General features: G+C 47.3%; 1 protein-coding gene across 1 annotated transcript in view; it reads right to left on the reverse strand.

The window, feature by feature from the left end:
• Positions 1–12,950, reverse strand: part of ITGB3 (integrin subunit beta 3) — a 48,858-nt gene that overhangs the window by 1,270 nt on the left and 34,638 nt on the right. Inside the window, exons 11-14 of the mRNA XM_047707366.1 lie at positions 10,332–10,554; positions 9,341–9,441; positions 7,110–7,229; positions 1,306–1,472 (exon numbers count right to left, since the gene is read on the reverse strand). Coding sequence (XP_047563322.1) covers positions 1,306–1,472; positions 7,110–7,229; positions 9,341–9,441; positions 10,332–10,554 — 611 coding nt within the window. The remainder of the gene's footprint in view (positions 1–1,305; positions 1,473–7,109; positions 7,230–9,340; positions 9,442–10,331; positions 10,555–12,950) is intronic.

The raw sequence follows: 12,950 nt of genomic DNA on the forward strand, positions 1-12,950 counted from the left end.
GTTGAGCACAGAGCCCAGTATAGGGCTCGATCCCACAACCCTGAGATCATGACTCCAGCCAAACCAAGAGTCACAGGCCTAACCTACTAAGCCACTCAGGCACCTCCCCCACCAAAATTTTTTCTAACAAAAAGTGACAAATTCCATTAGATCTGGTGGTCTTTCCGAGTCATTTCAAGAACTACAACACATTTTCACATGCCTCAGAGCTTCCAGATTTCTGTACGACACTACCAGAAACATCAGAAGTTTCTTGGGACCCTTGGGTACAAAGGCCTGAAGTCACCAGCAAATGAGAACAAGCTTTCAGCTTCCACCTGGACATGCATGGAGTCAAACAGCCATTTGAGAGGTCCAAAAAAAAGTTAAAATGTGAAAAATGAGCCAAAGAAGAACACAGTAAAATTAAGCATACAGAAAGTTTTCAGTAGATGCTTGTATCATTTAATTCTATCAGGATAAACTGTAGGGAGGAAATTTTTTAAAGATTTTATTTATTTATTTATTTGACAGAGAGAGAGAGAGAGCATGCACAAGTAGAGGGAGTAGTAGAGGGAGAGGGAACAAGAGTCCCTGACTCCTGAGCAGGGAGTCAGACGAGGGGCTCGATCCCAGGACCCTGGGATCACGACCTGAGCCAAAGGCAGATGCCTAACTGACTAAGCCACCCAGATGCCCCAAGGATATTTTTTAAGAGGTTGGTCCAAAAAGTAATTCCCATCATAACTTAATTCCCTCCCACAATTGCGCAAGCTGCTTAAGCTTTCTGTGCTTAGTTTCCTTACCTATAAAATGGGAATAACAATGCTGCCTCCTATCTAGGGCTACTGTAGGTCTGGAAGAAGTTAACACCTAAAAGTCATTTAGAATACTTCCTGGCATATGGTGAATCCGCAGCAAAAGTTCGCTGTTTCTTTTTTTTTTTTTCCCCTGTTTGTGTTTCATGCTTTGGACTTCATCAGTATATAATGTATTATATGTTCTCAGTGTAGGATTCTCAAGTTTGTCCTCTCCTCCTCAATTGGAGAAGTAGTCTCGTTTTCGTTGCATCAGTGTCCAGACAGAGCTGGGCCCTACCTGTGTTCAGACAGTACTCATTGATGTGGCCTGTTGTCACTGCACGGTAGGGAGAGAATTGGTGGTTTCCAGGAGGAATAAGGATAATGGGACCATCTCCCAATTTCCAGAACAGAGGCTAACTGGGAAATCACAGGCTAGCTGAACCTGGCCCCCTTATGCACCTACAGCTTCCCCCCGAGCCTCTCAAACCCATGACTTGAGAACACACCCAGCCCAGGCTCTTACTGTGTCCCATTTTGCTCTGGCTCGCTCTTCCTCAAATTTAGCAAACTCCTTCCGGTCATGGATGGTGATGAGAAGCTTCCAGATGAGCAGAGTAGCAAGGCCGATGAGCAAAATGGCCCCCATCACTGAAAGCAGGACCACCAGGATGTCAGGACCCTTGGGACACTCTGTCAGGAGAGAGCACAGAGCAAAAAGGTTGTGAATGTAGCAGGAATCACTTGAACTGGCTAGGAATAGATCTTCTTGACCAAGTAAGAAATTACTAGAAAGTTCTCTAAGGGAAACAAGACTTACAAAACACATCAACTAATTTTTTTAAAGGAAGAGGTGCTGATCTTTAAGACAGCAATAATCTGTCCCGAGTGGTTTAAGTTAGAGGTCATAAGCAGGTCACCCATGGCAGAATTTGACCTAAGTGTTTATTAAAAATCTGATTTTATGTTCACTACACAGGCATTAAAATAAAAACTTAATAAAAAATTTTCGATTTTTTTTTAAAGATTTTATTTATTTATTTGACAGAGAGAGATCACAAGCAGGCAGAGAGGCAGGTAGAGAGAGAGGAGGAAGCAGGCTCCCTGCCGAGCAGAGAGCCCGATGCGGGGCTCGATCCCAGGACCCTGAGATCATGACCTGAGCCGAAGGCAGCGGCTTAACCCACTGAGCCACCCAGGCACCCCAAAATTTTCGATTTTTGTTGGCAACATTGAATAATCAGGAGATTCTTCCCCTGAAATTTCAAATTCTTCTTCTCTTTAAAAAAAAAAAAAAAAACTGGGGCACCTGAGTGGCTCAGTTGTTAGATGTCTGCCTTTGGCTCAGGTCGTGATCCCAGGGTCCTGGGATCAAGCCCTGCATCTGGCTCCCTGCTCAGCGGGAAACCTGCTTCTTCCACTCCTTCTCCCCGTGCTTGTGTTCCCTCTCCCGCTATGTCTCTCTCTGTCAAAAAAAATAAGTAAAATCACTAAAAAAAATTTAAAATAATAAAATAAAAAGGTCTGAAACTCTGAACCCACAGGGCATCCCTGGTGAGATGTGAGGAGAAGCTGTCCCCTGTAGATGGGACACATTTTATAGTTTGCCAGAATTCTCACCTCCTCTTTTCTCCACTAAAGAGAAGCAACATGTAACTTGTCATTGAGGCCATGCTACCTTGCACTCTGGAGCTAGACTGCCTGGGTTCAAATCCTGGCTTACCACTTACTTTGCTATGTGACCTTTAATAAATTATTTAAACTTTCTGGGTGTCTGTTTCCTATTTCTCCATGTTTAAAATGGAGAAAGTAATAGCACTGAACTCTAAAACTTATGAAGAATAATTAAGTTAAATATATTTCAAGTACTCAGAAGACTGCCTGGCACAGACTCGTGCTCAATAAATACCAGCTACTGTTATTACTGGCCTTCTTGTTATATCTGATTGTTTTCACTAAGTTATTTACCTAGCTCCTGTAGACATTTGTGTTACCCTGATTCAGATACATACATCCCTGAGGGCTGGGAACCTAATGACCTTGTTAGAACACTTAAAGACCAGGAAGCCTGCCAACCAAGAGAATATTTTGGGCTCCTTCCCAAAATATTTCATCATCTAAAATCCCAACCCTATTGAGAGGTGACTTCCTGTTCAAACCGAGTCAACAACCAACAAGGACAGAGGTGCGTCACCCTTCTGAGAGCCAAGCTGAATATGCTCCACAGAGCTCTGTTTCCCATAAACCACAGGTGTCTGATGGGTGACCTCACTCCAGTGACTTCTCAGGTGTTATGTAATTAGGTGTTTGGATATATAAGTATTGATGGGTCTGGAGAGGATGTCACACCCACTTTCCACACTGTCTCCCACCTTCTTCTCTAAACATATACACTGCGCTCACCACACACGACCCAAAAACAACCACCAACACAAACCCAAGCTGGCTATTTCCCAAGCCACCAAATTATAACCTGTCTATAATAATTAAAGGAACATCTGGAGAGAGGCTCTGAGGTCCCAGTGTCTGAATTCCCAGGAATGAAGGGTCCCAGTTCTTCTGGGAAAAACAATTGTGAATTCTCTGGAAGACAGGGCTGACCCTCAAACCTCAAAGTAAAATCTCTTCAATTCTGCATGTCAGTATGGACAGGACAGGTAGAATGTCAGGAGACCTTCAGGGAGGGGCGCCTGGGTGGCTCAGTGGGTTAAGCCTCTGCCTTCAGCTCAGGTCGTGATCTCAGAGTCCTGGGATTGAGCACCGCATCGCGCTCTTGCTCAGCGGGGAGCCTGCTTCCCACCACCACCACCCCTCCCCCACGCCTGCCTCTCTGCCTACTTCTGATCTCTGTCCATCAAATAAATAAATAAAATCTTAAAAAAAGAGAGAGAGAGAAAGAGAGAGATCTTCGGGGGAAAACATCTGTTAAGCATTTATCCTGAAAGGGGTGGATGGCAAGTTTCCTGGTCACAGAAGCCAAGATCAAATGATCTCTAGACAGCTCCCCTAGCCACAGTGATGAGGAACCAAGAAAGACTGGGCAGGACTAGCAGATTTCACAGAAGTATAGGAAGTCCAGTTAAATGTGAATTTCAGATAAACAATGAATAGCTTTTCAGCCTGAGTATGTACTACATATTGCATGGGATATACTGTATTTGCCAGGCAACCCTATCTGGGAGTGATGAGGACCCAGCTCAGGGGATCCCACTCCATGCAGGCTGAACCCCACCCAGCCAATGCCAAGCCCTTTGGCAGTGCTCTCTCTACTGCCCTGAAGTGGCCCAGCCCTTCAGGGAGAGCATCTCCAAGGGCATGAGTTGGGGAAGAGAATGAGAATAATCTCCTTCTATACTCCAGGACCTCAAGTGCTACATTCTGCTTGAAGCCAGAGCCCCTGAAAATCATCGGAGGTGGGAGGTGAGAGGAGAGGCATAACTTGGAATTCCGTGGCAACAAGATAGGAAATGTAGGTCTGGGATCCCATTTCTGAAGGGGTCTCCATCAGAAAAGTCACCCCCTCAGGGGTTATTTGTACCAGCTCAGGTTATCATCATCTTTGTTCCCCACAACTCCAGGTAATGGGTTCTGGTCTAAGAACACCAAGCCAAAAGATTTTGGTAAGTGATATAGCGGAAGCATCAGCAAAGACTGTTGTAGGAAAGTAATGTTAAACCCAAAATTTCTTCCTTCTGAAATGAGGAAGGACAAAGGTGCAGATAGGGTGGGTATAGAAAAATCCATGAAATGTGTTAACACAAGTGGATGGGAAAGTGTTGGAGGGCCATGGCCAAATAACGCACATCCGCTCCCCCAGATACATACCCACACTCCTCCCTTTCCCCTTCCCATGTCAGCTTTCCCTTAAGTTAGTAAACAAAACGAAGGCTAGACCCTTTCTTTACCTTCCTTCTCCCTTCTAAAAGTGAGAGCCGTGGGAAAGGCTGGTGAACAATATCACAGGTGGGGGGCACAATGTTTTCCTCTACCCATGGGGCCAGCAACACGCTGGCTTATACAGATGTAGCAGTGCTTCTTCCCACTTTCACCCCCTTCCTTCTCCAAGCAGCCCAAATCCTCCTAGCAAGTATCAAGATGCATATAAGCCTGCCTGTCTCCTGGGCATATTCAGTCCTATGAATTCATTCAAAAACCATTTATCAAGTATCTCTATACTTGATATCATCTTGATACTTGATACTTGCTATCATCTACAGCTTCTGTAGATGACTGAGCCTAGTATGGATATAACAATAGATGAGACAGACAGTCCCTGTGCTCATGTAGCTTGTGATCTGCAGAGGGAGATGGGGGACGAAAGAAAGCAATTTAATGCTGTGATGAAGGCCCTTCTAAGGGAAGCACAGTTGCTCTGGGAATGGAATAGAAGCACCCAACCGAAGCAGCAACACGGATGCTGCAGGAGGTCTGAGAAGGCTAATTAGGAGAAGTGATATGTCCAAGACAGAGGCACTCAAATACTGGGGTGTATCACAATTGCCAGGAACACTAATCAGGAACACAGAGGCTCAGGGAAGTAGGATAGGGCTCAGGACTCGGGTTTTGTTTTGTTTTGTTTTGTTTTGTTTTTTTAAAGATTTTATTTATTTATTTGAAACAGAGAGAGAGATCACAAGTATGCAGAGAGGCAGGCATAGAGAGAGAGAAGAGAAAGCAGGCTCCCCGCTGAGCAGAGAGCCTGATGCGGGCCTCGATCCCAGGACCCTGAGATCATGACCTGAGCCGAAGGCAGAGGCTTAACCCACTGAGCCACCCAGGCGCCCTGTTTTGTTTTTTAACAAGGGGGAACATACAAAAGTTTGAGACCCACTTTTCTAAAGCAGGGACCAGCAAACTATGGTCTGGGAGTGAAATGTGGCTTGCCATCTGTTTTTGTAAATATGCTTGGGCTTGTGCATTAAATATATGCTGCTTTCCTGTTACAATGGCAGAGTAGTCATGGCAGAAACCCCATGGTCTGCAAAGCCTGAGATATTTAACATCTGGCCCTTTGCAGAAAGAGTTTGCTGGACCCTGGTCTGAAGGAAGATCTGAAGAAATTGCTCCAGCTGTTAAGAATGTCAAGCAACTGACTGATTTAGTCTCTGCCTTCAGACATTGTTCCTTCACTCCCATAAGTTCCTGTCTACCCTCTGCCATACCATAGCCCTTGTCCCTCAACAGGGGCATTATCGATTTACGTGTCCCTCTCCCCCAGCCTGTGAGTGCCACATCTGCTTATTGTGATATTCCCAGCACCAAGTCCACTGGCTGATATATAATAAGTACTTGAAAATATTTTCTAATGATTCATAGCTTAGTCTGTTAAGCGAAAGGAAGGAGACAGAGGAGGTGAGGGGAAGCAACAAATCTACTGTGACTGGATGGGGACAAGCCTGTGGTTGGTCTGTGCGTATGACAGATGAGTTCCTCCTGCTTCCAGAGGGCCTTGAGAGCAAGCCCTAGCTTTTCAGTGTTCAGGACACCTTGGGTCGTTGCCTCAAACACAGCACCATGTCTCACGGTCAAGACCTTAAACATCAGGCCTTCCCTTGAAGCACCAAGCTGCTTGCCCTGGGCAACCACAAAGCTTTTAGTAGAGCAGGTGCTGAACAGTCCTAGACTTTAAATTCCATACTTCTGGGGCGCTGGGTGGCTCAGTGGGTTAAGCCTCTGCCTTCAGCTCAGGTCATGATCTCAGGGTTCTGGGATGGAGCCCCGCATCAGGCTCTCTGCTCAGCAGGGTGCCTGCTTCCCCCTCCCTCTCTCTCTGCCTGTCTCTCTGCCTACTTGTGATCTCTCTCTGTGTCAAGTAAATAAAGAAAAAAAAAATTCCTTACTTCTTAACATTGTCACCTCAAAAACTGCCATGATATATTTTGTCCCTTCATGGGGTCCATATCTACCTCTTTTTTCCAAAAGGTTTTACTTATTTATTTTAGAAAGAGAGAGAGCATGAGTGGGTGGAGGGGCAGAGGATGAGGGAGAGAGAGAATCTCAAACAGACTCCCCGCTGAGCACAGAACCCGGTGCAGGCTCAATCCTATGACCCTGAGATCGTGACCTGAGCCAAAATTAAGTCCAATGTTTAGCCAACTGAGCTACCCAGGCACCGCCTACCTTCTTCCTGTCCTTACCCACATTTTTACTTTTCTATCTCCTCAATTAGCAAAGTTGCTTTCTCACTAATATATGTATTTAAATATCACTCATATCCCAACAACAGGCCCTAACTTACCACTTGTAAGGTCAGTCTTAACCTGGTTGTTCTGTGTAAGAAGAGTGATGGGTAGAAATTATTGCCTACCATGGCCCTGAGGGTTTACTCACCTGGCTCTTCTACCACATAGAGAATGGACTTTCCACTCGAGTCTTCATAGTACTGGAATCTGACGACACAGTCATCCTCATTCTTGTATGTACAATTCACTGCATCCTTGCCAGTATCCTCTGAGAAAGAGAAAAAGATGGGAGAATGAAAAACGACTCAATTTGTGGAAGACGGGGCCATCCCCAAGCTGCAGTTATGGGATTTCTGAGAAAGTATGCAATAGGAAACCCTATGCCTTACATTAGGCAAGATGTCTAGATTTGAGATGGGCTGGCAGTTATCTCTAGATGACCCTCACTTCTATATTTTGTTCCTCACTTCTGTATTTTTGTTCCTCACTTCTGTATTTTGTCCCTCATGAGCCCTTTTAGGTTCTTACTCATTATTCTGGAAGAGACATGACATAACACATTACATGGTCTGATTCAAAGCCTTGCTCTCCCACCTGCTAGCTGTATAATATTGAGGAAATTACTTGAACTCATTGTCTCTCTCTTCCTTCATCTGTAAAAGGAAAATGATACCCCACCTCACAAGGCTGGTAGAGAACCCAATGGCATAAAGTGAACAGTACCGAACACACAGTGGGTGTTCCCATCCCTCCCTTTCCCTTCTCTGCTTGCCCAATGATTCGTAACAATTAATTGACTCAGCCCTTATATTTCTTCCATTTCTACTTCTGATCTAGTGTTCCTCTCCAGAGCCATCCCCTCTTCTCTGATTCCCCTCACATTTTGTAGGCTTCATCCCTTCTGATTCTGAACCCTCTTATTCTGACAGAGAAACTATAGGTATCCCTCCATCAGCTCCACTATATCCTCCAGTGATGAAGCTAGATGGGTAAAACTGACATGTGATGAGGTTAAGCAAATGTCCCAAGATCGCATCACAAGTGTATGATGGAGCAGAACTAGAACTTGAGTCTCAGAGCACATCCTACAGCCTGGAACTCAACAAGCCTTCCGAAAACCAGTGGTGTAAGGGTACAATGGAAAGGGTGAGGATTTCCGGATTTAGTTCTAAGCTTAACTTGTTCAGGCAGGTTATGTAACTTTCCTGAGATTCCATTTCCTCATCTGCCAAATGAGGATAGCAACAGTCCTACAGTTGTTCTTTACTGGGTTGTAGAGAAAAGAATAAGATGATGGGTATGGAAGGACACTTTCATAACTTTTGTAAGTTATACAATTCCACATAAACAAGCATTCATTGTTATGATTATCATGGCATGGAGGGAGGGGGCAAGAGAAATACTTATCAGCTACCCTGTGATATCCATCTGGTCTAGGTAATAAAAAGCCCTCACATCTCTCTCAGCAGTCTCCCCCGCTCCCAAGTTAATCATAGCATATACCCAATCTCCTCCAGAGAAAAAGCCATCTCTTCAAACTCAATCCCCAAATTACTACCCTCACTCCCAGCCCCACCTCTGATATTAGCCAAAGGGTCCAGAGATCTGACCCTTTTCTATAACACCCACAGCCAGAAGCTGAGTGACTGGTTGTATCTTACTGGGGCTCTCACTAAAAAAAACAAGTTTCCTGCCTTCGTGGGAGATGGTAATCTCTTGAGAGATTACCATCTCCCTGCTACCAGCCAATGCCTAGCTGACCCAGATAATCATATCAGACGTTCTGACAGCAGCAAAGATGATCGCCTTTTAAGTCAAGGTAAAGTAAAAACCAGAATAATTGCAAGCAAAAGTTTTGCTCCCCAATGGATTTTTTATCTGCCTTATTCCAGGAGGGCTCTAGCATAGTGAGTTTAGCTACAAATCCATAAAGGTGAAGGTTTCCCTCCAAAACAGCAAAGTGGTATGCCTGGGCACTGTTTAACACTCTTAGTTAAGTAAACTCTATAAATGCTTATAAGCTTCCTAAAATGATGCCTGTCACTCTGGCCTCAGTTTCTTCGTCTGTAAAATGAGATGGAAAGCAAAGTTAGGGCTGCCTGAAATCAGGCATACTTTCAAGGTTACTTGTAGGATCTTGCTGAATCTGTGGGTGCTGGGAAGCAGATCGGGGAGGGACTGTGGAACCAACTAGTAGAGTGGAGGAGAACTCAGAGAAGACAGTTTTTATGGAGTGCCTAGCATGCATCAGACCCACACAACATGCCTTTGAGGTGGGAATTATTCTCCCATGTTACTGATGAGAGTTGGACAGATTGTGTGTGTACACGCGCGCGTGCGTGTGTATGTGTGCACAACTCTGAGACATGCTGAACTTACTAAGCTCCTTCACAGACTCGATCTCATCACGACAGTATTGGCTGCAGGTATTGTCCTCATGGAGGGCTCCTCGGTCAAATTTCTTACACTCCACACACTCCCTAAAAGAGAGGACACAGAGATTAAGACAAGGGAGGAACAAACTGCAAGGTTTCAGTCTGACTCGGACCTCCATACACCAGAAAGCTGCTCCACCTCAGAAAACAAAGACCTGTACTACAATCCCGGGGGCCCAGAGGGTCAAGTCTGGAGTTTGGGGTGGGAGGCGTGGCAGGCAGAGGGCCCCAGCACCCTCACTAAACTCTGTCATGGCCCATCTGACAGGAAGTGAAGCCTATCCAGTTTGGGGAGCCTTAAAGACAGAATAGCTCATGTAATCTGGGAGCCCAGCACAAAGGAAAATATTAGGTCGCTTGTTCAAAAATAACTAAGACTTACAACACAGGGCCAGCAAAGCAGTAAACCAAGTGTGGGGCCCTTCTAAGCACAGGGTACAGATGCATAGGTTGCACACCCACGAGTCCAGGCCTGCTTAAAGCGGCAAGAGAAATGGCAGGAGCATCCCCTGACCCCCAGATGAGTGATGTTCGTACCTGTGACCTTCTCCCATCTCTGTCCTTCATAACTGCAGTCCCACATCTCCCACAGCATCAGAACATCAGCGCTGGGACGTTCCCTGGAAACTCCCCGGTTTAGCCTTCCTCCCAACTCAGGGTTTCAGGATGCCACCCCCAGAGATCAGGTTTCTCTACCTGGAGTCCCCAAGGGTATTACTTTGACCCCTGCCTGGTTGGCTCTCCCTCCAACATTGCCCCAACTTTCCAGTGGAAAGAGGAAAGCAAGCCTCTTAGCAGCAGCAGACTCCTCTTCTAAAGCTTTGGTGAGTAAGAGACAGACCCTGGAGTTGGGGGTGGGGTGGATTCTAGCCTGGGGGACCCTCCTGCTCCTTCCAGCCCCCAGCTCTCTCCAACTCACTTCTGGACCCACTCACTTCTTAAAGGTGCAGGCGTCAGGGCAGGTGGGGCACTTCTCACAGGTGTCCCCGTAGGAGCCGGGCTGGATGCACACGCAGCTGCCACACTCACACTTGCCCCGGCCGCTGCACAGCAGCCCGTTGCTGGACATGCAGGTGTCTGTGCGCGTGGTGCAGTTGCAGTAGTAGCCGGTCCAGTCCGAGTCACACAGGCAGTCCCCACAGCTGCACTGGCCGTGACCTGGAAGCACACAATGCGGGGCAGGGGAACAGTAGGTGAGGATCCCCACCATCCCCCCTCCTCCTACCACGATCGTGAGCACCACACTGAATGGTTCACCGCCTTCCTTTTTATTTTTTCATTTTTATTTTTATTTTTATTTTTATGTTCAGTTAGCCAACATAGAGCAGATCATTAGTTTTTGACGTAGTGCTCAGTAATCCATTAGCTGCTCATCACACACGTGCCCGTGATGGGTATTAAGGAGGACTCAGGGCCTTCTAGGTTTTCCTTTGATCGGCTCTAGGCCAGATCAACTGCCTGCCCTGTGTTCTCCTGGCACTTACATGGACCTTTATTTTAACCCTTATGATGAGCCCATTTGCTTGCCTATCCGTTTTTCTTTCTAGACTATGAGCTCCACGATAGGACAGGACATATCAATTTGTCCACCAGGAGAGATTAGCATGACATCTAAAACAGAGGAGGCAGGCAGTTAATGTTTTATTTACTCAACAAATATTTCCTGAGCTCCGGGTGGGCACTGGAGGTTTGTCAGTGAACAAGACAGGCACGGTCCCTATGACCCTGGAGCTTATGTCCCAGTTAAATTCCTGGGAAACAGACATAACGTTCACCAGTGTGTGCCTTGTGCTGTGTTATCGTAGTGTGGGAAAGATGCACTCACCGTACTGCAGGAGAGTGGGAATGGGAGCGAGGGGCGTGGGGTGGGGGTTAGGTTGGCTAAATGCAGGTGTTACCTCTCAGAGCTACACCCCCCTGATCACTTAACAAGGCTTGAAAACTTGGCTCCCAAACTAGGAAGAAAAGATGACTCATTCTCAAGGATTCTGAATCAGGAAGAAGGGGATGAATAATAAAAATCTGATTGTTAATCAGAGGAAAGGCAGGGAGCAAGGGGGAAGTAACCTCAGTTGGTCTGAAAACCATGCCACTGATAGGAGCTAAAGAGCCCCAAGGTGGTAGAGGAGAGGGAGGTGCCTAGGCAGGCTCAAACAGCCTGCTCACTGGTGCCTTCTGCCCCCCAGTGACAGCCGGGCAAGCGGGGGGCCCCCACACTGTCCACTACACCCAGCTTTCAGTGACGGCTCCTGGACAGGGAAAGGCCGACACTACAGAGGACTGGCAGCACTCAGAGGCCTTGGCTGCCTCAGAAACTCCATAGTGTTTCCTTTGTGCGGCCAAATAAAGTGATCTTTGAGAAGACAGACTGCCAAGCCAGAGGGGCATGAGGCTGGGCGTCAAGTGGCAGGCTAGAGCCAGCAGGCCTTTCCCAAGCTCTGGCAGGGTCAGCCCTTAGAAGGAAGCCACAGTGTGGTAATGTCACAGGACGGGCACCCCGCCAGCAAAAGGGTGGCTGAGCCTGGGTTCACAGAGAAGTCAGAGGAGGGGGGGTGAGGAGTGAAGCAAAAGTATAAAAAAGAGGAGGGAAATAGGAAAGAAGGCAGCAGGGGAGGGGTGGAGATGAGGGAGGGGAAGGGGACAGGGAGGCGCAGGCATTTCAGGTCCTGGGGAACACACCCACTTTCCCTAAACAGCTGGACCTTCGGGGCGGATGCCTAGCTCCACTCCCCGGTTTTATGAGCCAGCACTTTGTTTGACATTCTACTTCCTCCATGAAGCCACCCAGGCTTCCACTGCCTACAGTGAGTTTCTCTGCAATGGACTCCTATAACTAACTATTCCCCCAGGACCCCTCACTTCTGGCAGGTTCTGCCTCATGCTGTGGGTTGTCCGTAGGTAAGTTAATTCAGGGCAAAACTGTCTTATCCATGCCTCTCGATCCCACAACACCACAGCACAGAGCCTGGCTCGGGGTCGCCCCATCAATCTATGCTCATGGATGTGGCAGGTGGAGGGTCCCTTGAGGACAAGGATGCACTTCCCTATTGTCTGAGGCAGGGTGTTGATAACATGTAACTATAAAGGTCATAGTCCGGTGGGGAGGGGGAGGTCAGAGGCCGGGGAAAATGCCAAGTCGCGGCACGCCATCCCCACAGCAAAGAACAGACCACAGGCCAGCAGCTCTGGGGAGAGACAATGATGAACCAGTGTGCAAGCTGAGAGGTCAGGAATCATGCACGACCCCTGTTCACCCATTTGGACTCGGTGCCTGGCACAGAACAGGTGTTCAATAAGTGTGTGTCCCTGAGTATCTATCACTGGAGAGTGTAACAGTGGCACCACGGGGTCTAGACCCCAAACCAGTGGGCACACAACACTCTGGCTGGAAGCGGGGGAGGGAGCCATTTCGGAGACTACAGTAGCTGCCTAGGGTTTCCCCAGGAATTAGGCTGCAGCACACCGGGGACAAGTTGCTCTTGCACTGGTAGGAGGCAGGAAGCAGGCTGCTGACCCGGGCAGCTTTGTTTTCTGGCTTCAGGGTGGCCAGCAGC

This window comes from Lutra lutra, chromosome 16 (genome assembly GCF_902655055.1).
Source record: "Lutra lutra chromosome 16, mLutLut1.2, whole genome shotgun sequence".
In the NCBI taxonomy this organism is placed as follows: Eukaryota; Metazoa; Chordata; class Mammalia; order Carnivora; family Mustelidae; genus Lutra; species Lutra lutra.